The sequence below is a fragment of the Salminus brasiliensis genome, chromosome 11 (assembly GCF_030463535.1).
Source record: "Salminus brasiliensis chromosome 11, fSalBra1.hap2, whole genome shotgun sequence".
In the NCBI taxonomy this organism is placed as follows: domain Eukaryota; kingdom Metazoa; phylum Chordata; class Actinopteri; order Characiformes; family Bryconidae; genus Salminus; species Salminus brasiliensis.
The window spans coordinates 6,194,835-6,215,410 of record NC_132888.1 but is presented as its reverse complement, the minus strand read 5'-3'; the positions used below and the strand labels follow the sequence as shown (position 1 = coordinate 6,215,410).

At 44.4% G+C, this 20,576-nt stretch overlaps 1 protein-coding gene across 1 annotated transcript in view; it reads right to left on the bottom strand.

Annotated features, from left to right (window-relative positions):
* Window positions 1-8,706: 8,706 nt before the first annotated feature.
* Window positions 8,707-20,576, bottom strand: part of dchs1a (dachsous cadherin-related 1a) — a 138,921-nt gene continuing 127,051 nt past the window's right edge. Inside the window, exons 11-21 of the mRNA XM_072691738.1 lie at window positions 19,442-19,567; window positions 19,017-19,226; window positions 16,680-17,546; window positions 15,845-15,958; window positions 15,479-15,690; window positions 14,979-15,130; window positions 14,745-14,875; window positions 14,127-14,413; window positions 12,205-12,396; window positions 9,913-12,138; window positions 8,707-9,876 (exon numbers count right to left, since the gene is read on the bottom strand). Coding sequence (XP_072547839.1) covers window positions 9,559-9,876; window positions 9,913-12,138; window positions 12,205-12,396; window positions 14,127-14,413; window positions 14,745-14,875; window positions 14,979-15,130; window positions 15,479-15,690; window positions 15,845-15,958; window positions 16,680-17,546; window positions 19,017-19,226; window positions 19,442-19,567 — 4,835 coding nt within the window. The 3' untranslated portion in view covers window positions 8,707-9,558. The remainder of the gene's footprint in view (window positions 9,877-9,912; window positions 12,139-12,204; window positions 12,397-14,126; window positions 14,414-14,744; window positions 14,876-14,978; window positions 15,131-15,478; window positions 15,691-15,844; window positions 15,959-16,679; window positions 17,547-19,016; window positions 19,227-19,441; window positions 19,568-20,576) is intronic.

Genomic DNA, 20,576 nt, shown 5'->3' with positions numbered 1-20,576 from the left:
ACCCAGGGGAAGCTCGTTCTACCACTTTGGTGCAGGACAGAGAAATGACTGGACGCTTGTCTTCCGCGGATTTTGAGGGATGGCGGGTCGAGCCGAGCCGTACTTGAAGCTGGAAGGGCTCTTGGTGCAGATCGGCTTTTGACCATTGCCATCAAATATGGAGGGGCTGGTCCGTTCTTGGCTTTGTAGACCAGCATCAGGGGTTTGAATCAGGCAGCTACAGGAAGCCAGTAACTGTAGAAGGGGTGTCCACAAACATTTACTCAGTGTACATTTACTCAGGCTACTCAATGTACAGTTACAGCAATGTCAGACTTTGGTTTGTGTTATAATATTGACATGCTCATATTGTTCTAATAATGTATTGGGGCTAAACAGTGTTTCTGGCTTACATTAGAACTATATTTAGGCCTATATTATACAGTGTTATCAGTGTTAAATTCACGTCTTGCTTTAAAGGGAGGACAAATGAAGGCAAGTAAAGGCTGCTATGCTAAGCATGCAAGTTTTCTTGATTACAGGACAGTGTTGTTGCTACAGGCCGAATGTAAAAAAAACCTGAAACCATGAGATTTCTGTGGGCTTCAGGGATTTGTAGTTTCCGAACTGTTCACAGGTATGTGCAGTGGTACCGTAAATGAGATTGGTACTATCCAAGTATGAGGTTGGAGACTATGCTATGATGCTATGATAGCATTCTAGCACTTGTGGTCAGGTCATTTTTGTAAACCATGACTGTTTATCCAAATAACAATCTTTGGCATCCTTGCTGACCTTGTCTCAATGTGTTCTCCTCTCACTTTGCTTCTGCTGCTCCAGTTTTGTGAATCTTCAGTGCTAGCAAAGAATATACAAGTAATGTACATCTATTGCCGCTTTTAATGTAAGAGTACCTTCATAATAACATAACAACACAGGACTGAAATGATCAGAGCAGGGCTGAGTTTGTCAGAAACAGAAAACGGTAGGTCCTCGTCATTTTCTCAGGGGAGGAGAGGGAAAACATTGGCATTGGCCTTCGTCTAGACCACTTGGACACTGAATGCAGTCCTGATCAGGGCGTAGATCATATTTCGGAGGCTGTGAATTAACAGTAACTTGGTTGGACTGTGCTAATTTGGACTAATTTAGGTCTGACAGTGCAGACCACATGGTTTGAGTGATTTGACAGAGGCCTTTAGCCACAGAAAACAAAAAGCACTTGAGCAGAGGAGATCAATGAGGCAAAAATTGTGTTCCCTGAGTTGGTCTTTTGTGCTGATGTTAAAACCATATGCTCCATTGCTCCAGCTCACAGCCACTCTACTGCGACTGCAGATGTGCAGTTAGACTGCAAAATCACGCTCACTAGACCGGACCTCTTTAACTTTAGCTAAACAGTGAATCACAACCAGGCACTGGAGAGGAACCATCTCTCCATAACAGTGTATGCAGCGTCCAATCCTTTGTCATTCACACCTCACCCGCTGGTGACAGCGCTCGACGTGAACAGGCAGTCATTAATGAGTGTGCTCAGAACCAGCATTAGCTAGCAGGGCTTGAGTTACATATCCCCACATGACACAGGATAGCCAGTGTTGACTCAGACCACTCTGGCTTCAGCGTTGCCGTTCATCATCAAGCTAGAACGTTCATGCCAGTGGATGACGTAATATTAAGTTGGAACTTATTTAAATGCCTTCCCTTACCTGACCTGCTAGCACGAAGAGCTTGATGGTGTGGGAGGTGGCCTGGATACATGCTGGATTACCTTTCCGTTTATGTCTGAATGCAGTAATACAATCACATTTGCACCCTGCCTCTCCGTGACTCATCTCGATCTCTGAAACTGCATCCAATGCTGATCTCCATGGCCAAGGCATAATTTGCATTTCAAAGACTACACACTTCATAATTAGTGCTTCATGAGTCCAGAGTGGCCTCTTCTGTGAATGAATTTGTTTTTCGCAATGCAGTGGCTCAACCACAATGCATTTCACGATTGATTATGAAGGCCCCGAACAATGATGGTACTTGTGGCTTGATACGCTTTTCAGTGTGATCCACTGTAAGAGGCTGGCACATAATACACCCTTCTGAAATCCATTAGTTCCAGACACTAAAGCTGCACTTCTTAAAATAGGAAGTAGACATGTTTGCTGATGTGTGCCATTAGGTTGGGTCGTAGAACACCGTATAATATCACCGTAGAATATTGTATCTTGACAGTGTCTTAAAATTACAACGTGCCTGATGTGTCAAATTTCTGTCATGTGTCTGTCTATCTGGCACACTACCAAATAAGCTCATTCCCCCATGTGTATTTAAGAGAGCCACAGGGTGGGGGCTCTATGGGAGCCCTCTGAATGGTAAAGTGACGCTCTAAAAACAGCTGGGGAACAAAAAAACAAGCCCACTGGACTTGTGAGTTTGATTAAAAGGGACAGCAAGCAAACGTGGATGAACCAGCCCACTAACAGTCAAATACACTCCTAACACCATTCCCTCAACTCTGTGCCCTGAGATATGAGGCCTTATCCTCTAAACGGGTGTGATTTGAGCCTCAGTTAGCCATAACACAGTCAGTGCTAACTTATCCAAACACAGCAGAACCGGTCTTTCATTTCCCCTTTCTGTTTCTCCCAACACCTGTCACTCGACTCAGACACATGTTTTTATGGTCAACACTTGTGTCGGTAGGCCAGTAGTTCGTAAACAGCAGCTGCACTGGGCTTGGTCTTATGCTCTGTGGAGCGGTAGCTGAGCTAGTTAAGCAAAGGCTAGCTTAAAGAGTGGGCTACAGGTTCAAAACCATGAGGAAAATCTTTCAGTTCAGCTTCTGTCCTCTCAACAGCAGTCGCTCAATCTGAATCATTCTTGTGAATTTTATCCTAATTGTCCTATTAAGCTAAGGCTAATCAGCTTCTCTCTCCTGATTCACAGCAGCTTAAAATGTGCAGTTGTTGTCAGACTGATGGTTTAACATTTACTGAATAGTTGACGTAAGATGGCCCACTGTCTTAGCTTGTCAGCTCAGCTCTGAAATCGATCGTATACCGGGGTATTATTTCCAGACGTTATGCCGATTGTGTTTATCACCAGGTTGCTCCTCATTTTAGTGCTCAGAGCTTCAAGATGGATCAAGCTTCTTCACCGACATCCTCCAATACATTCAGGAGGGTAGGCCTGCTTCTGTGAGAGCCGCTGTAGCCGTTTGAGTTTTTTGTTTTTAGCTCCATCACCCAGTGTGGTTGTCTTTCAGTTGCGCTGGTTAAAACTGTTGTGTGGAACTGGCTGCCACACAACCAAAGCATAATAGCTGCATCCCTAATGCTTAACAGTTGACAAGGGGTTCTTTTCATCAAATGTCAGTCTGTTCTTCCTCCAAACACACATTTGATAACTGTGGCAAATGAGATCATTAGTCAACAGCACTCCAACATTTCCAAAATGACCTCCAGGTTTCCTTCTGATTCTCCCATGCAGGCCATGTTTGTGTTGTAAGCAATGCTGCACAGTAGAATGGTGCACCGCCACACCAATGTCAGTAACCCTTCATGTAGGGGTTTTAGGGGTTTGCCTTCTGGTCAGCATATGAGCAGTTCAATCCGAGTTTTCTAGGTCCTTCAGATCTCGCTTTGACTGTTCTCCTCAACTGATGTTTCTTAATGACATTTCGGACGGAAGAGAGCTGCGCTGGAAGTGCTTTGATATCTTTTTATAGACTTCCCTGCTTTGTAGGCATCAATTAGCATCACTCCCAGATCCCCAGACAACCACTTAGAGAAGACTGTGGTTGTTGAGTGTTAGCACAGGGGTTGAATCAGTCAGTGAATTTATTATGCCCTGGAATTATGCTGACCTTTCCTAATGACAATACTTTATCTGCCTAAGCAGTCCTAACAAGTTAATTAAGGCCTAATGAGTCCCTCTGACTCCAGAGACCTTACATCTGGAAGAGTGTGCAAGCATGATACCATTACTATTTTTTTCTTCTATTTTTTTTAAGGTAATCATTAGACGTATGTTGGAACTTTCTCTGTTGAAGAACTTCTGCTCTTAGCAGTGCTCAGGTTACTGACTACTACTCTACACTTATTATCCCCCGCATTTGATGTTTTTTCATCTGCTTGGTTAAATAATTAGAGCATCCAGAGTGAAGAGCTGAAAAGGTATACCTGCTCTAGGTCCTCTTCCTTGGATCGCAGTTTAGAAATGTAATCCCTATTAGTGCAGTCCTTCCAAGTCGATAAAGGTTTCACAGAATGATAGATATATATAATATCCATGCTCACTTAGTTGAAAATATGAATAAACATGGAGACAAAAGTATTGGGACACCTGCACATTCATTGTTCCTTCTGAAATCAAGGGTATTAAAAATATTTTCTCCTGCTTTTGTTGAAGTAACTGTCTCTACTGTCCATGGAAGAAGCTTTCTGCTAGATTTTAGATAAGAATTGCTGTGAGGATTTGATTGCATTCAGCGACAAGAGTGTTATTGAGGTCAGGATGTTGGATGATCACCACCCCACCTTATCATCCCAAACTCCTCATGTCATATATAATAAGTACTGGAGGGAGCACCACTATCCATCATTACAGAGAACACAGTTCTTCTACTGCTCCACAGCTCAATGCTGAGGGGCTTTAAACCCCGCTAGCCCACTCCTGGCATTAGGCAGCATGGTGTCAATAGGTTGATGATTATGTTTATTTGCTCCAGAGAGTCCTATTCTATTGGCAATACTTCTCTACAGGGACTAGACAAGCTGTGTTTGTGCATGCATTTGCAGCAATGGGTAGTACCTAAATGCATTCATTTAGAATAGGTGTCCACAAACATTTGGACGTAAGACTTTTCTGATTTTTGCATCAGTCACTGGATTCAGGATGCAATAGTAGCCAGTTCATATGGAGCATGGTCAGTTCCGAGGAGGACTGCATGTCCTTTTTAGAGCTTTTTTGTGGCCTACATTGAAATCCAAAACCCATATTTATTCCATCTTGGAGATGTGCAACTCGAATGCATTTGGTATTCAGCTAGTGGCTTTACCTCTCACGCGGACACTCCAGTGCATTCACAGGCTAAGTTACTGATCCATCCTTCACGAACAGCTTCAAAGGTCAGATGCCTTCTGCCTTTTGAGGTGATTAGAACTGATTAGATATGGTAGGAGTTTTGCCTTCCAGTTAAAACGAGGCCCTGATTCAATTTAAAAGAAAAACAGTCGAGTAGAGAATGTTAACATCAACCAACTGTATAACGTCCTTCAGCAAAAGGCCTTCCATAAAAGACAAGCATGCCAAGCAGAAGAACCTTGAGCAGATCAGACTCAAAGGCCTCATTATTGACGGTGCTGACCTGTAGCAGGACTTAGGCTAAACACAATGCAAGAAAACTGTAGTTAGAGGTCACTTATGATTATGAGTACATTTCTTTTTAATTAGGCACTTTGACAAATACAGTACAAACATACTCTGGCCCATGAGGGGAAGGGTGTGTTTGGAAATAATGGTGGTGAAAGGTTCATTGAGTCCTGTTCAGCATTTACAAGGAAGAAAAACAGCAGCTATTAAGTCATTGACCTTTGGATTATGAATTACAAAGGCTGGACATCATTCAAAGGGCACCACGCCATGAACTTTATGGTGATCTTTACAGGGAATGCGATTCGAATGAATGTAAACAAGTGTACATTTATTTTCCTTAGAAACAGCATAGAAATGGCACATCCTGAATTTCACAGTTAATTGGATTCAGACATTGCTTGTTTATGCAACAGCACACGTGGAGCTATTGGCCACCTAAATGAACGCAGCACTGGCAGGAAGGCAGAGTGACATTCTACAAGCTGATTCACACAAACATCATTGAACTGCAGTAATGTAATTTACTATTGACCGACGTTGAGCTGGGACACTGTTAGTCAGGGAAAAGCTTACAGGAAAGAATCAGTTTTACTACAATGAGCAGCTAGGCTAACAGTTAGCAGGCACGGTGGGACTGAACAATGCTTTGGGAAAAGGCATGTTTGTGGAAATTAGGGATGTCCCGATTCGATCCAGTGACATGGGATCAAGGGCCGATCCAGGCATTTATTAATAAGGTTCGGAACCACAAGTGCCATCTGGCATCAACTTGGTGCCATTAATAGACGTGATCCTCGGCTTCTATAGACAAACTTCTATTTCTTTCTAAAACTACCCTACAGTTCATTATTTACATCTGCTGACCAAATCAAAACAGAGCTTTATTTGAACTGATAAGTTTGGTGACGTTACCAGTTAGCAGCCAAAACAAAAGCTACAGTTGACTTCTAACTCTAACTCTCCATTCCACCTTAAATAGTGCTGCAGTTACAGTGTGTACATTTCAACAGCAGAGCAGAACTGCTGCGTTATTTAAGGTGGAACAGAAAGTTCAGGGAAGATGAAAACTTTAGCTTAGTGTTAGCTCAGAGCCCCGCTGTAAATGAGATGCAGCAACAGCAGGTGAAGATTGAGTTAGTTAATCTGTCAGAAGAGGAGGATCTAAACTCTTCACTCTTCCAGAAAACGTTGGTCCATGTTCTGCTGTTTTTCTCTGTGCTGCCAAAAAACACCCAATTTTGTTGTAGTTGAGCAACGACAAAGATATTTCACTCCATTATCTCCATCTGGGAAGATCTAACGTTCTCCATCCCGTCTTCTACTCTGAAACTCCGCCTGGTTAGAAACCAGACTATGGAGGAAATGCTCTAAATGTTCTATCAATGAAAGAACCACACTCTTTTCTCTGGTTCTAAACCAGCTCTGAACAGTGCAGTCAGAACCGAGGAGGAGGCTAAAGCTAATGCTAACACACTAAAAAGGTACGTATTTGTCACTGTACACTGTACAGCGAAATGTGTCCTTCTCATTTAACCCATCTGTGGTAGTGAACACACACACCCAGAGCGGTGGGCAGCCAACTCCAGCGTCCGGGGAGCAGAGAGGGTAAAGGGTCTTGCTCAAGGGCCCAACAGTGGCAGCTTGCCGAGCCTGGGTATGAAACCCACAACCCTGTTATCAACAGCCCGGCACTCTAACCATTGAGCCACCACTGCCCCCATTAATTGATCAGACTGCAGAGTTGTAAAGGAGCTGGGAGCTGAATGGTCTGGTAGGTCAGTCAGACTGGACTGTAAGATACTAAACACTATAGAGTTTAAAACAGTCGTTTAAAAAGTTTTTAGTTTGATTACAGAAACTGGTCCTAAAATAGGGATTTTGTGGATTAGCACATATTACCCAAGTTGTGAGGCTGCATTATTAATAGAAACACAAAGATCGGATCGGTATCGGCTAATAGTCAACATTCAGAAACTCTGACTGGATCGGGACATCCCCAGTGGAAATGTTACAGTTCAACCCTCAAAGGTATTCATCATTCAACAGTCCAACAGGAAACCAGTATGTATACATATGGATCTTTAACATTTGAAAAAGCACCACATGAAATATGAATGTTGGATGCTTAAAAGAAAAAAAAGAATTAATCATGAGGTTTAGATTAAGCTTTAGAAAAGACAAAGCAGCACATCAGGAGAAAGGACTTACTAAAACTCTACTGGAATTACTGGAATCGACCCACAGCTTACAAGTATCTGAACAAAAAGGCACAACCATGTGAATTCAATACTAATACTGCTTACATGGTAACATTAACCATACTGTTCATGGTCCTATTCTTCATCAAAAAGGCAGAAAATGATGGGTAATACATTTTGGCAACAAACATCACTCACAAACAAGGATGAAGAGAAGTCAGAAAGGATATACAGTACATTCATTTTTACTAGGAGGGCAGGTTTTCTAGGGTGTATGCTGCCTCCTTAATTCATAACGAGCAGCATTTGTCTTCATTTGAATGCTACAGTAAGTAAACACTGAAAGAGTAAAAAAAAAAAATGATGATGAAGCAAGGCATGGTAAGAGCTGTCACAAATCTCTACCACATGGACTTGCTATGTATAGGCTACAACTGGCAAGCATAGAAGACATGAGGCCAAGATACTTTAAGACGTATCCTTATGAACAAGTGTTATGAGCACGCCATTAGATGTGTGGTTTTGCACCTGAAAGCCTGAAATTAGGTTTTCCATCCTGTTGTGAGGTACAGATCCAGTTCGTTGCTCTAGATAGGTTCTACTTACTTGGACTTACAGGCAATGTAAGTGGCTTCAACAGCAAACCACTAAAGTGTAGCGCAACACATGGGGAAAGCCAGGCAGATTTCCAGTTAATTTGGGCTGTCTACAAGTGTGATGCACATCACCACACCACTTCAGAGGCGTGAGAGAACGTACCAATGCACTGCCACAAGCTGCCAGGAAAACAGATAAGAGTTACTTCTTGTGGTGTCTTGCCTAGAATCTAAGCTGGCTTTGTGCTTCTTGAGCAAAAAGGTCTGTAACTGGAATCTGAAACAAGCCATTAACTTCTTAATGCAGGAGCTACCTGCATTGGGCTTCCGTGACCTATAGGTGATTACATTTTTAGGGGGAAGTTGGATTTATAACTACAGGCATACCAAAAAAAAAAAAAAAAAAAAAAAAAAAAAAAAAAAAAATATATATATATATATATATATATATATATATATATATATATATATATATATATATAACAGGTTTCATGAACATTCATCCATGAGGGCGTTCTTCTCATTCATTCAGTCTCGAACCCACAGGGTGATTCATTTGGGTCAAGATTCATTCGAATCTCCGGGCAGCAAGAACGAGGACACAAGTCCTTGATAAAATGCAAAGCTGTAGAAGCCGTATCAAAGCATATGATCATATTTAGAAGCTGCTTTTTCTTTTTAGTCATTAGCCTGGTTAGATACGTATGTGAGCTCATAGTTTGAGAAGAGAGCAGCATGTACAAATATACCTTTGAGCACTGTTCATTTTCTCGTGATAACAAAATACTTCATGGTCCGATACATCTGACTAACCTGTAAAAAACACTTTTTTATAAATACCGATAGACAATAAAAGTTATTCATAAGATCAATGAGAAGTAAGAGCTTCGTTTTCAACACCATTAGGACGAATGCCAACTGTAAATTAGATAAACTAGAACACAACTCTTGTTACAAACGCACTATTACAGTCACATATATACAAATAAAATGTAGAACAGTTTAATCAGGGGTTATAACAACCTTATGACATTAGTAATGCCATTTCCTAGTCGAAAAAACAACAACAACGCAAATACCAGTACAAAAATATATAATACAAAAGTGTTCTCCTTTACAAAACATTGACATCAAACTTAGCTCTCTTATTGAATGTGCAAATGCAGGCAAGAGAACAGGCCTCTTGCCATCAAGTCCTATTTGTTGAGAGAGCATTTGTTAGAAGCCGTTCTGGCTTCAGCTATCCGTGTCTGACATGCTAATTACACACTGCATCCTCAGCTCTCTGGCCAGCCAGTGAGGCAACATGACATTTCACGTGACACGGTGGTCATGGTGGACAACCGTCACGTCATGTACAGGGTCCTGAGTCAGATGGGATGCTTATGAAACAGTACAAGGCTTTTAAGAGCTTAGATTCTAAGCTCAGTCTCCTCACCATGCTCTACGGAGTGTTCAGATGTGCTGATAATGGAGGCAGACGGGCCCTGGCTGACCCCAAAAGAGGAGATGCCCGGCGAACGGGCAGCAAGTGGGGAAAGCGAGGGGGAGAAACTGGGAGACATGGCGACTGAGGAGACCGAGCCATCGTGGCTGATGGGAGAACGTTTTAAGGAGGACAGGTGAGGAAGTGTTCGTCCAGCAGCGGGTTTTGGAAGGACAGTTTTAGCTCCAGGGTGAGCGACAGACGTTATGAGAGGAGGGGGGTCAATTCTGGGCTTGGGATCAGCCTTCGCTTTAGGCTGAAAGGGCCGACGCGAGTTAACAGGGGCATTCTCGTCCTTTAACCGTGCGATTTCTGTAAAGACGTTAGCCAGCGGCTGGAACTGTGGGCACCAGTTAAGGAGGTAGTCCCAGTTGTAGCTGCCCCTCAGTTCCTCATCGCTAGCCACGATTGCTGTCAGAGAGCCATCCACCATAGGTTTCCCATCCTCTGGGAAAGTGTAGTCCTTGGACTGTGAGATGTTAAGTCCTCTTCCTACCCCAAGATAGCCACCACCTTCATCCCGGTACACTGGGGTCTGGCCTGCCAAGAGCGTCCCACTTAAGCTTCCCATTTTCTTTCCTTTGAACCACTGGTGTGCATCCATTCCAGGTTCACCGGAGATGTCCGAGAGCTGGTCAGCATCCTGCTGGATCCCGGAGTCAGGTCCTCGGGCAGATATGTGCTCCTGCATGGAAGAGGAAATGCTGGAGACACGTGGATACTCGTTGATCATGCGGATCTCGTCGTCCTCTGCCGCCTCTGCCTCGGCTGATCCCCGTCCACTGGAGTGGGAAGGGTCCAGTGATCCCCCTCGTGTGTAGGGCCCTCCTCCACCCCCACTCTGGTCTGGAGCATATCCAGGAAGAGCTTGGTGATAGAGTTTCTCACTTCCATGAACTTTGGGTTCATCGAGAGTCTCTAGGACTGTGCCTGAGTTCACTATTCTAGCATGAGCCTCTTGGTACTTCTTCCTTCGAGATCGCAAAAGGAAGAGCACCGCGGCAATTATGATCAGGACCACTACAGCTGCCAAGGAAGTGGCGATGACGCTAGCTAGCAGCACGTTGATGTCTGTATTTAAACCAAAGGAAGTGTGGGTGACATCAATTACAAGCTGGGCAGTGGCTGCACGGGAGCTTTCCAATGGGCTGTGAGCCATTACCTCAAGAGTCATCTCACGAGTTTCCCTCTTAGAACGGCTCGCATGCCGGCCATAGGCATCCATCTTCAGGGAGACGACCCCTGTGGAGATGTTGACCTCAAAATACGGGGAAGTTTCAGACAGAGTGTACAGGACAATTCCGTCCACACCTCCATCCTCATCATTGGCAATAACTTGGCCAATGCTCTGCCCTTTCTTTGCTCCCTCAGGGATATGGAAGGTAAAATGTGAGCTGGTGAAAACTGGGTCATACTCATCTTCTCCAGTCACATACACCTGAACTGTAGCAGTTGCAGAGTAGTTGCCAGCATCCACTGCCACAGCGATGAAGTTAAACATGTTCATCTTCTCAAAGTCAAAACTGTAGCGTGCTGTAACCTCTCCAGACGTCTGGTTGACCAGGAATGACTCTTTGCCACTTCCTGATTTATCCATCATGTAATATCTCAGCTGGCCAAATGCCCCTGCATCGTGATCGATGGCATGCAGCATGGTAACAAGGGTGTTCTGAGGCCGGTTTTCACGAATGCTTGCCGTCAGAGTTTTAAGAGGAAAGAAAGGCCGATTGTCATTGATGTCTTTGACCTCTACGGTAACAGGAGCAAGAGCAAAGTGGCCCTGACCATCCATGGCTTGCACAATGAGCGTGTGACTGCACTGCCACTCACTGTCCAAAGATCTCCGCAGACGAAGAGCACCGGTCCACTGGTCCAAAGAGAAGAGTTCACTCTCGTCTCCAGAGCTGATGGAGTACTGCACCTCTCCATTCGGCGTGGAGTCTGGATCTAGAGCAGACAATCGAAGTATTTCCTTACCGGTCTCTGCACCTTCGCTGAGGACTATGTTGTACTCTGCCCTACTGAAGGCTGGCGCATTGTCATTAGTATCCGTTACTGTGACTAGGACAGGAACGCTTGAGCTTTGTTGGGGAACGCCACGGTCTGAGGCCACAATCGTGAGGTTGTAGCTAGACACGAGTTCAAAATCGAGCCTCTCAGCTAAGATCAGGGTTCCAACGATCTGAAATCCACGGCCCTCGATGAAGCGTACACTGCTCTCAATCTGGAAGGCATTGCCAGTGTTTCCACTAGCAATAGCGAAGTCAAATCCACAGTTGTCCCTGGAGAGGTCTCCGTCTACAGCCTCTAGGGTAAGGACAGTGGATCCAGGGAGTTCGTCCTCGGAAACAGCAGCTCTGTACTCCGTTTGGTGGAACACAGGGGCATTATCATTGACATCAGTCACGTGTACTTGTACTGTGGTGAGGGCAGTCAGGGGTGGTGTTCCACCATCACGAGCCTCAACCACCACCAGGAAGGACGGACGGTCAGAATCGAACTCTGCCTCGCGATTGATGAACAGTGTGCCTGTACAGAGACAAGCCATTGAAATATTTAGCATATAACTGACAGACAGAGTCATGCCCACAAAACATGAAGCAATACTTAAAAATAAAAACGTACCATTGCTCGAGTCAATGTAGAATATGTCTCTGGTTGACACCACCCTATAAGTGACCTTGCCATTCTCCCCAGAGTCCTTGTCAGTAGCAGTCACAGTGATAACAGAACTACCAGCTGGAGTGTGCTCAGCAATCGTCGCCTAAGAAGAAAACAATCAGATTTTTGACTTTTACAAACAGCATGATTTCATTTTCAAGCACATAATATGGCTTCAATTGACAAGTTCTGCTCAAGGAGTGACTATGAACTAAAGGATGAGACAGAACTCTGAATCTGGGCTGTAGTTCTGGGCAGCTTTGCCGTTCCAAAGAAGGGTAGGTCCATTTTGGTTGAAGAATGAACTGATGGTTTTAAGAGCTAGGATGGACTACAGAAAACAGAATACCCTTCTCCAGGAGGGAGAGCTTTTAGGCATGGGCTGTGTCCGAAACCCTATTCACTATATAGTGCACTAGTATGGGGTTACCGTAATGTAACAATCCCACAATGCACTGTAATATATCATGTACAAACGATGTACATGAAAGAGACGTGGAATACCCACGACTGTTTGAAGATTTGCATGCAGCTTCTCTGAGGAATGCCGACATTCAGACCGTTTATGCGACCAGTGTTGCCAGATTGGACGCTCTCCCGTCAAATTGGGCAAATTTTGCAGCCCTGACATGTGTCAGTGTGTTGATCTTGTACCAGGACTTAAAAGATCTCTCTGTAACCGTATTTCTTCCATATCAAAACTTTGATGTGCCAAAAAAAAGTTGCTGGGGAGATTCGACTCCACCATGTACTGGTTAACCTGGCAGAGAGTACTGAGTATAGTTCTGCTGTTGGAAAAGGTAATGAGCAATGATGCTGCACTGCTTATAAAGGTAGGCAGGTTTTCATATGTATGTGTAGTTCTACTTCTTTCAGTGATGTCAAGTTTAATCTTAGTTCTGATTGCAGAGGGTCATGTGTCCTATCACAATGCATTAAAAAACACCTTAAAAAACATTAAAGTTTGTGCCACAAAAAAATCTATACATTCTAAAACGAATATCCACATCCTAATAAAATAACATAAATGTCCTTCTTAATTTAAGATACTGAGTGTTTATAATCAGGCCATGTTGGTTGGGTTTGCTGTTACTGAAATGCTAAACATCTGCTGTTTTAATTTTTTTACTTTTGGAGTGTTTTTTTAAGCATGTTGGTGGATTTTAAGACCTGTTTTGGCTGGAAACCACTGTCGCAATCTGGCAACCCTGCACAGTACTACCTTGTTCCCTATAATAGGAGTTACTATGAACTAAAGGATGAGACAGAACTCCGAATCTGGACTGTAGTTCTGAGCAGCTTTGCTGTTCCAAAGAAGGGTAGGTCCATTTTGGTAATATTCACATCCTAATAAAATAACATAAATGTCCTTCTTAATTTAAGATACTGAACGTTTATAATCAGGCCATGCTGGTTGGGTTTGCTGTTGCTAAACATCTGCTGTTTTAATTTTTTTACTTTTGGAGTGTTTTTTTAAGCATGTTGGTGGATTTTAAAACCTGTTTTGGCTGGAAACCACTGTCGCAATCTGGCAACCCTGCACAGCACTACCTTGTTCCCTATAATAGAGCTCTATATAGTGATCTGGATCCTCCCATGTAGAGGGCAGTGGTGGCTCAGCAGTTATAGCACCAGACTATTAATGGCAAGTTTGTGGGTTTGATACCCGGGCTCGGTAAACTGCCACTATGAGAAAAGCCCTGCTTCCTGGCTGCCCACCGCTCTGGGCATGTGTGCTCACAGTCACTGTGTATATTGTGTGCTGGGTTGAAGATGGAGGCCAGATTCTGATTCAGATGTCTGTGTTTTGTTAAGTTCCACCAGAAGCCGCACCTGGTAAAGGTCCTGAGTGAAGGCTGGAGCATTATCATTCACATCCTCCACCAGCACGGTCAGATTGGCCTCACTCTTGTGCATGGAGTCAGATGTGCTGATGGTGACAGTGTACCACGTCCTCTCCTCATAGTCCAACTGACCAGTCAGGGAGATCCCACCTCCATAGCGGTGTATGCCGAATTTCCCCTGAGAGTCCGAATCCAGGTGCAGAGAATAAAAGAGAGCGGGACCAGAGTCCACATCATTCCCCGTCACCTGGGTGATTACCGTCCCGATCAGTGTGTCTGAAAGAAAAACGAAAGGACTTTCAGCTCGGAAAACTGAATTATCATGAGGTCACTTGAAATAATGGAGTGCGTACATGAGCATTATAGCTTCCCCCTAAGGCTGTCATGTCTGTGTATTTGCTTTTAATTTTCACAGTCCTAGGAAAATACGATACTACATCCTTTTGACAGGATGTGATCACTGAAAGCTTTAGGGGAGAGGCGGTAATTGTAATTGAGTTGATCTTTCTGCGCTGTTCTCGCCTGGCTGTTTGCCCACCCCAGACCAGAGCGGCTAGAGTTCACTGATAACATCAGCGGTGTGGAGTTCACACAGCAGTCAACTCACTCTCTGGGACGCGCACTTCGCGAGGAATCGGGATGGTGGGCCGGTTGTCGTTCAGATCCACTATGATAACGGTGAGAGTGGCAGAGCCGGCTAATCGAGGGCTGCCCCTGTCCGTGGCCATGACAACCAGCCTGACAATGACAAAAAAAGCCAAAAAAAAAGACATTAAAACACTGACAATTCGCACAGAACCGGATGTTCAGGACAGAAGGAAAGAGAAGCGTGAGCTAATACTTAGTCTGGGTCCAGATTTCCCTGTCCATGATGGCGGCTGTCGAGATGCTGCCCGTGAGAGGGTCGATCTTGAAAAGGCCGCTCATGGACGACGACCTGATGGAGTAGGTCACCTGGCCGTTCTGACCCTGGTCAAGGTCGTCCGCCAGCACCTGAGGAAATTACCGGTCAAATTTGGAATGAAAATACAGGCGGATTTGCAACAGCTGCTGCAATGTAACGTGAAACTCTGAGCAATATTGGGCTTGGAACGCTCCCTTTTTTAAGGGAGGAAAAAAAAAAAAAAAGGAGGGAAATGGTTATGGCTGTGCGGAACAGCTGAGGCTATATTTTAATCACGGGCAATGAAAACAATGAAGGGAAAGCTACAGAAACTGCCCAGACCCGTGTTGAAACTGCTCAGATCCCTCACATTAAAGGGCATGGGATGCTTTACTCTACAACTTCTCACTTTTACAAAAGTCAACCATTATGAAAACATTAGGGGCAGGCTACTGCACCTGAATGATGGGGAAATCATATCCCTGGGCCTCACGAACATAAGCAACGTAATTGTGGAGCTGGAAGCGTGGCAGGTTGTCATTGACATCTTGCAGGATCAGGTTAACTGCCATGAAAGAACTGGAGGATGCCGTTTCAGCCTTCACCACTAGGCGGAGTCGAGGGGTCTCCTCAAAGTCCAGGCCTTTGGAGCTCTCCACCCAGATTTCACCTGAAGATATTTATAATTCAATAACCGCTTGAGTAACAGTAATTGGCATCAGCTGTGTTGGATCAAACAGCCATATTGTACAAACAAGCATTCTGTGGGAGGCTCAGATCTTTCGGAACCCCTACAGAAGAACCAGCTGAGACTTTACTCTTACCTGTAGAGGAGCTGATGCTGAAAGACTGGAGCTTGTTGCCACTGAAGATGCTGTAGGTGATTCCACTGCGGGAGCCATCAGGATACTGGGCCTGGATCTGCACCACTGCAGTGCCTAAAAAAAGCATGGGATAGACAGCTTGAGATTTCCAACACCTACTGTTTGGAGCGAGCCCAAATGTCACAGCTTACCCGACAGGTTGGGTTCCTGAATTACTGATAATACTGATAAATTCATACAAATACAATTTTATGAAATTAATCTGAACACTAAGCAGAACTTGTCTGTCTACCTATATATTACAATTTCCATCAAAATAAATATTAAATTTCAATTAAATAAAGAGCTAAATCAAATACATGTTTGACTTATATGCTAAAGGACATATTAGCATACTAACATTTACATGTTTGATCAATCTGTGCATAAAAAACACATGCAAAAATGAACTGCTTAGCATATTAATGGTGGGATATGAACTTCTCTCACTGTTTATTTTGGGAAGCTTAGTTGTAGCACTAAGTCAGGACTAACCCCACCATGTAGAGACCGTATTTTAGCCTGCTTAGCTCCTGTTATTCACATTCACAGTTATTTACATGCTTGACAGTATATTACCAAGAGGGTGATTAAAATAACATAGGAGAAGTGGTCTTCAAGTAAAAGTGGTCTTCAAGATTGCTGTCAAAATTGACAAAAGATGTCGATATGGGAATATGAGAAGACGCCCAAAAGCATGCTCTACTCGAACCTGTCTAACTACATCCAATATTCCCGCTACATTTGACCCCAAATCCCCATGATTGTAACCCACTAGAAATTCTCAAGCCCTTACCCTTGGCAGCGTTTTCTTGAAGGCTGACGTCCTTGGAGTTACGGCTGAAGCGAATTCCCCTGTAGCTCTGCTCCCGTATGTAGACCACCACCACTCCCAGCGAGGACTGAGGCGGGCTTCCCTGGTCCATGGCTTGCACTATCAGTGTCCGCTGGCTCTGGGTCAGACTGTGGAGCTTCTCAGTGGCCTGAATGTCCCCAGTCAGCGAGTTGATGGTGAAGCCTTTTACAGGATTTGCAAAACGATAGAACACAGAACCATTAGCCCCAAAGTCTTTGTCCTCAGCTCTCATGGTGGCCAGCACTCGATGTCCAGCGACGCTGCCGCTCGAGATGTTCACGATCAGGGGGTCCATGATGAAGAAGGGTGCGTTGTCGTTTACATCAAGGATATGCACAGTCACCTGAGCTGAAGAGTTGTGGGGGTCCCCAGCAGAGGAGTCCATAGCATGCACTTGGAAGCTGTAGGACGCAACCTTCTCCCGGTCGAGGGCTGCCGCTGTGATGATGCGACCAGTGTGCTGGTCCACGATGAACATGCCCTTGGACTCACGGCTCAAGAAGTAGACCACCTGCCCGTTGGACCCATCGTCTTGGTCAGTGGCTGTGACCTCCAGAACGAAGGAGCCTTCAGGGGCGTCCTCAGCGATCTCCACTGTGAAGCTGCTGCTGGCAAATATAGGGCTGTTGTCATTCAGGTCCAGGACACTTATGTCCAGAGTGACTGTGCTGCTGAGGGCAGGGGTGCCCAGGTCACGAGCCTCCACAGTGAGGGTATACCGGGATTTCTGCTCTCTGTCCAGAGCCCTGGAGGTGGACAGCATACCTGATTTGCGGTCCATGTGAAAGTCACCTGATGGGTCTCCATCTTAAAGTAAAAAACAAACATTGACCAGTCAGTAGTCAGTACATTAGCATTAACATTAGCATTGACATGCTACTTCATTACACAGGTTTGAAATCAATACTTTCATAAAAAACCATCATTTTCATTCATGTATAATAAACTTACAATAAATGTCCAACAATCAGCCATAACATTAACACCACCTGACTAATATCGAGCAGGTCCCCCTTGTGCTGCCACAAGAGACCTAAGCATTTGAGGCATGGACTTCACAAGACCTCTGAAGGTATCTTTTCTTTATTGGAGCAAATTTTGTACACTAGCATAGCAGAGGACCCCTACAAGACCTGCCTGATGTTTTGGAGAAGTTCTGACCCAGTCTGACTCGTCTAGCCTTCACAATCTGGCCCTTATCAAAATGGCCCAAATTCGTATGATCGCCCATTATTATTGTTGTAACACCAACATCACCTTTAAGATCTGACTCCTAGATCTGCCTAATAGATCCCAACCCCTGACAGACGCCACTGTAGATGGAGATAATCAGTATTTTTCACTTTACCTGTAAGTGGTATTAATGTTATGGCTGATATGTGTATAAAATGAGTGGAGTGGAGATCCACCACCCTGCCAAGGTTAGCGCCAGGTAATGAAGGTATTTAGAAGCTTCTGAATAATAATCATAAATCAAGCAGATCACCATTAAAATGTATAGTAATTAGATCATCATATACAAATAATTTTATTTCTACTTGTTGTTTCCAAAATAACCAGCACTCTAAACACTGAGCCACTACTGTCCCCCAACATGGAATCGAACCCATGTCTTCTGAGGACACACTGTCCCATATTCTAGCAAGGAAGACAACAGAGGCGTGCCCTGACCAGGAATCAAACCCAGGACACAGTAAAATCCTAGCCACTAGACCATCAGGGAGGTCTTCTGTAAATGTAAAATACACAATATGGACAAAAGTATTGGGACACATCCCTGCACATCCATTGTTTCTTCTTATAAAAAAATATCCAGCTTTTGTTAGAGTAAATGTCTCTACTACGCAGAGAAGAAGGTTTTCTACTACATTTGGAGCATTGCTGCTAGGATTTGATTGCCTTCACTATCATTTCAGAGAATTCTGAAAGTTCTTACACTGCTCCACAGCTCAGTGCTGGGGGGCTTTATACCCCTCTAGCCCACGCCTGGCATTAGGCAGCATCTGCTCTAGAGAGTCCAATTGCATTGGCGTTACTTCTCTACTGGTACTAGACAAGCTGTGTGTGTGCATTTGCACATCTATGCCAGGAACGGATGCAACTTAATGTAGTAAAATAGTGCATATAAGCTTTTATTGGATGTAAAATAACCAAGAATACTTTTTTACTGTAGTGTACAACAACCACATACCACCCACAAAGTTATGTGATCCCAACAACGCTTATAAACATCCTAACAATGCCCTAAGGCTGGCTAAATTGACCAATAACTCTTACCAGTGATTTTGTACTGCACCAGCCCACTGTCACCTGAGTCCAGGTCATTAGCTCTCAGGGTGAACAGGGTCACAGGCTCCAGGTTCTCAGGCACCTCCAGGCTGTAATACACCCTTCCAAAGGCCGGCCTGTTGTCATTCTCGTCCAGCACTGTGATGCGCACTGTGGCCTTGGCAAAATTAGGCGGAAAACCACCGTCTTTGGCGTAAACTGTTGGAAGAGGCAGGGATTGACAAGGTTCAGACACTGAAATCAGCACATGCCAGTAGCGTAGTGGCACTAAATTGGCACTATTAGCTACATTTGTATTGATAAACTAAGCAATTATATGCTTGCTTGGCAACTGGTAAGAGAAAAGGCAGATTTCTCATTTTTCTCATAAATAATACAGCAAGCAGGCTCTTCGCTGTTGGCATGGTGAGTACCTGTCACGGTGTAATCCTCCTGGGCTTCCCTGTCCAGAGCTTTGGTGGTTACTATAACACCCGTCACTGGATGGATGCTGAAATCATCTTCCGTTATGCCTCCATATGTCATAGCGCCGTTGCTCCCTACGGAAATCAGGACACTAACGTAAGGCATCCAGTCTCGCATGTGCCTTACAGTAACTCTGAGGACTCACTCAATCGTCGTCTCTCACTGCTAACTCTAAACAGTAACTACATCAAATCAGCCACATCTGTTAACACAGAGAAAATAGCCATCGCTCTCACGAGACGAGTGTGTACACAATGCACAATTGGCTTTTCTCACGGAATGGGTAAACACATGCGGTGTGTTAGTTTTCTTTCTTTTTTTATTTCTTGTTTGTAGTTTATTCTGCTGTCTAAGCAGTTGGCTGCGGTGGCCCTCCCCCTGCTGTTTGGATGCCAGGTTGCGTGCTAACGGCAAACAGTCTGGCAGAGCATCACCTGTTTTCCCCACTAATTGCTCCTGGGGAGTCAGTTTATAATCCTTCTGTTTTATGTGCTCCTGAGTAAGGCCAGGAGAATGTACCCCCCCAACCCCCCTCCGCCCTCCAGAACAACCACCAATTAAAACCACTCGTGTTCATGATGTGTTTAGCGCGATCGAGCACGACAAGGATGCGAACGGAAAATGACACTCGTAAACAAGCATGCCTGCCTTTATTTTAAGATGCTTGCCGGAAGTGCTATGAACCTCCAAAGCACAGAGGAGTTTAAATATATGGTAGCTGTGTGTGAGCAACTCATAAAAACGCTTAAAATAGGGTCAGATACAAGAGCCAGTGCTGATACCCCAATACACTAAATGGACAAAAGTACTGGGACACCTGCTTGTTCATTGTTTCTCCTGAAATCAAGGGTATTAAAAGAGTTATCCCAAACGTATCCCAAAAGTATTGGATTGAGCACCATCAATCATTCCAGAGAACACAGTTCTTCCACTGCTTCACAGCTCAAAGCTGGGGGGCTTTATACCCTTCTTTAGACCACGTCTGGTATTAGGCAGCATGGTGTCAATAGGTTTGTGTCTGTCTGCTCCTGAGAGTCCTATTCTATTGGCAGAACTTCTGTACAGGGACTAGACAAGCTGTGT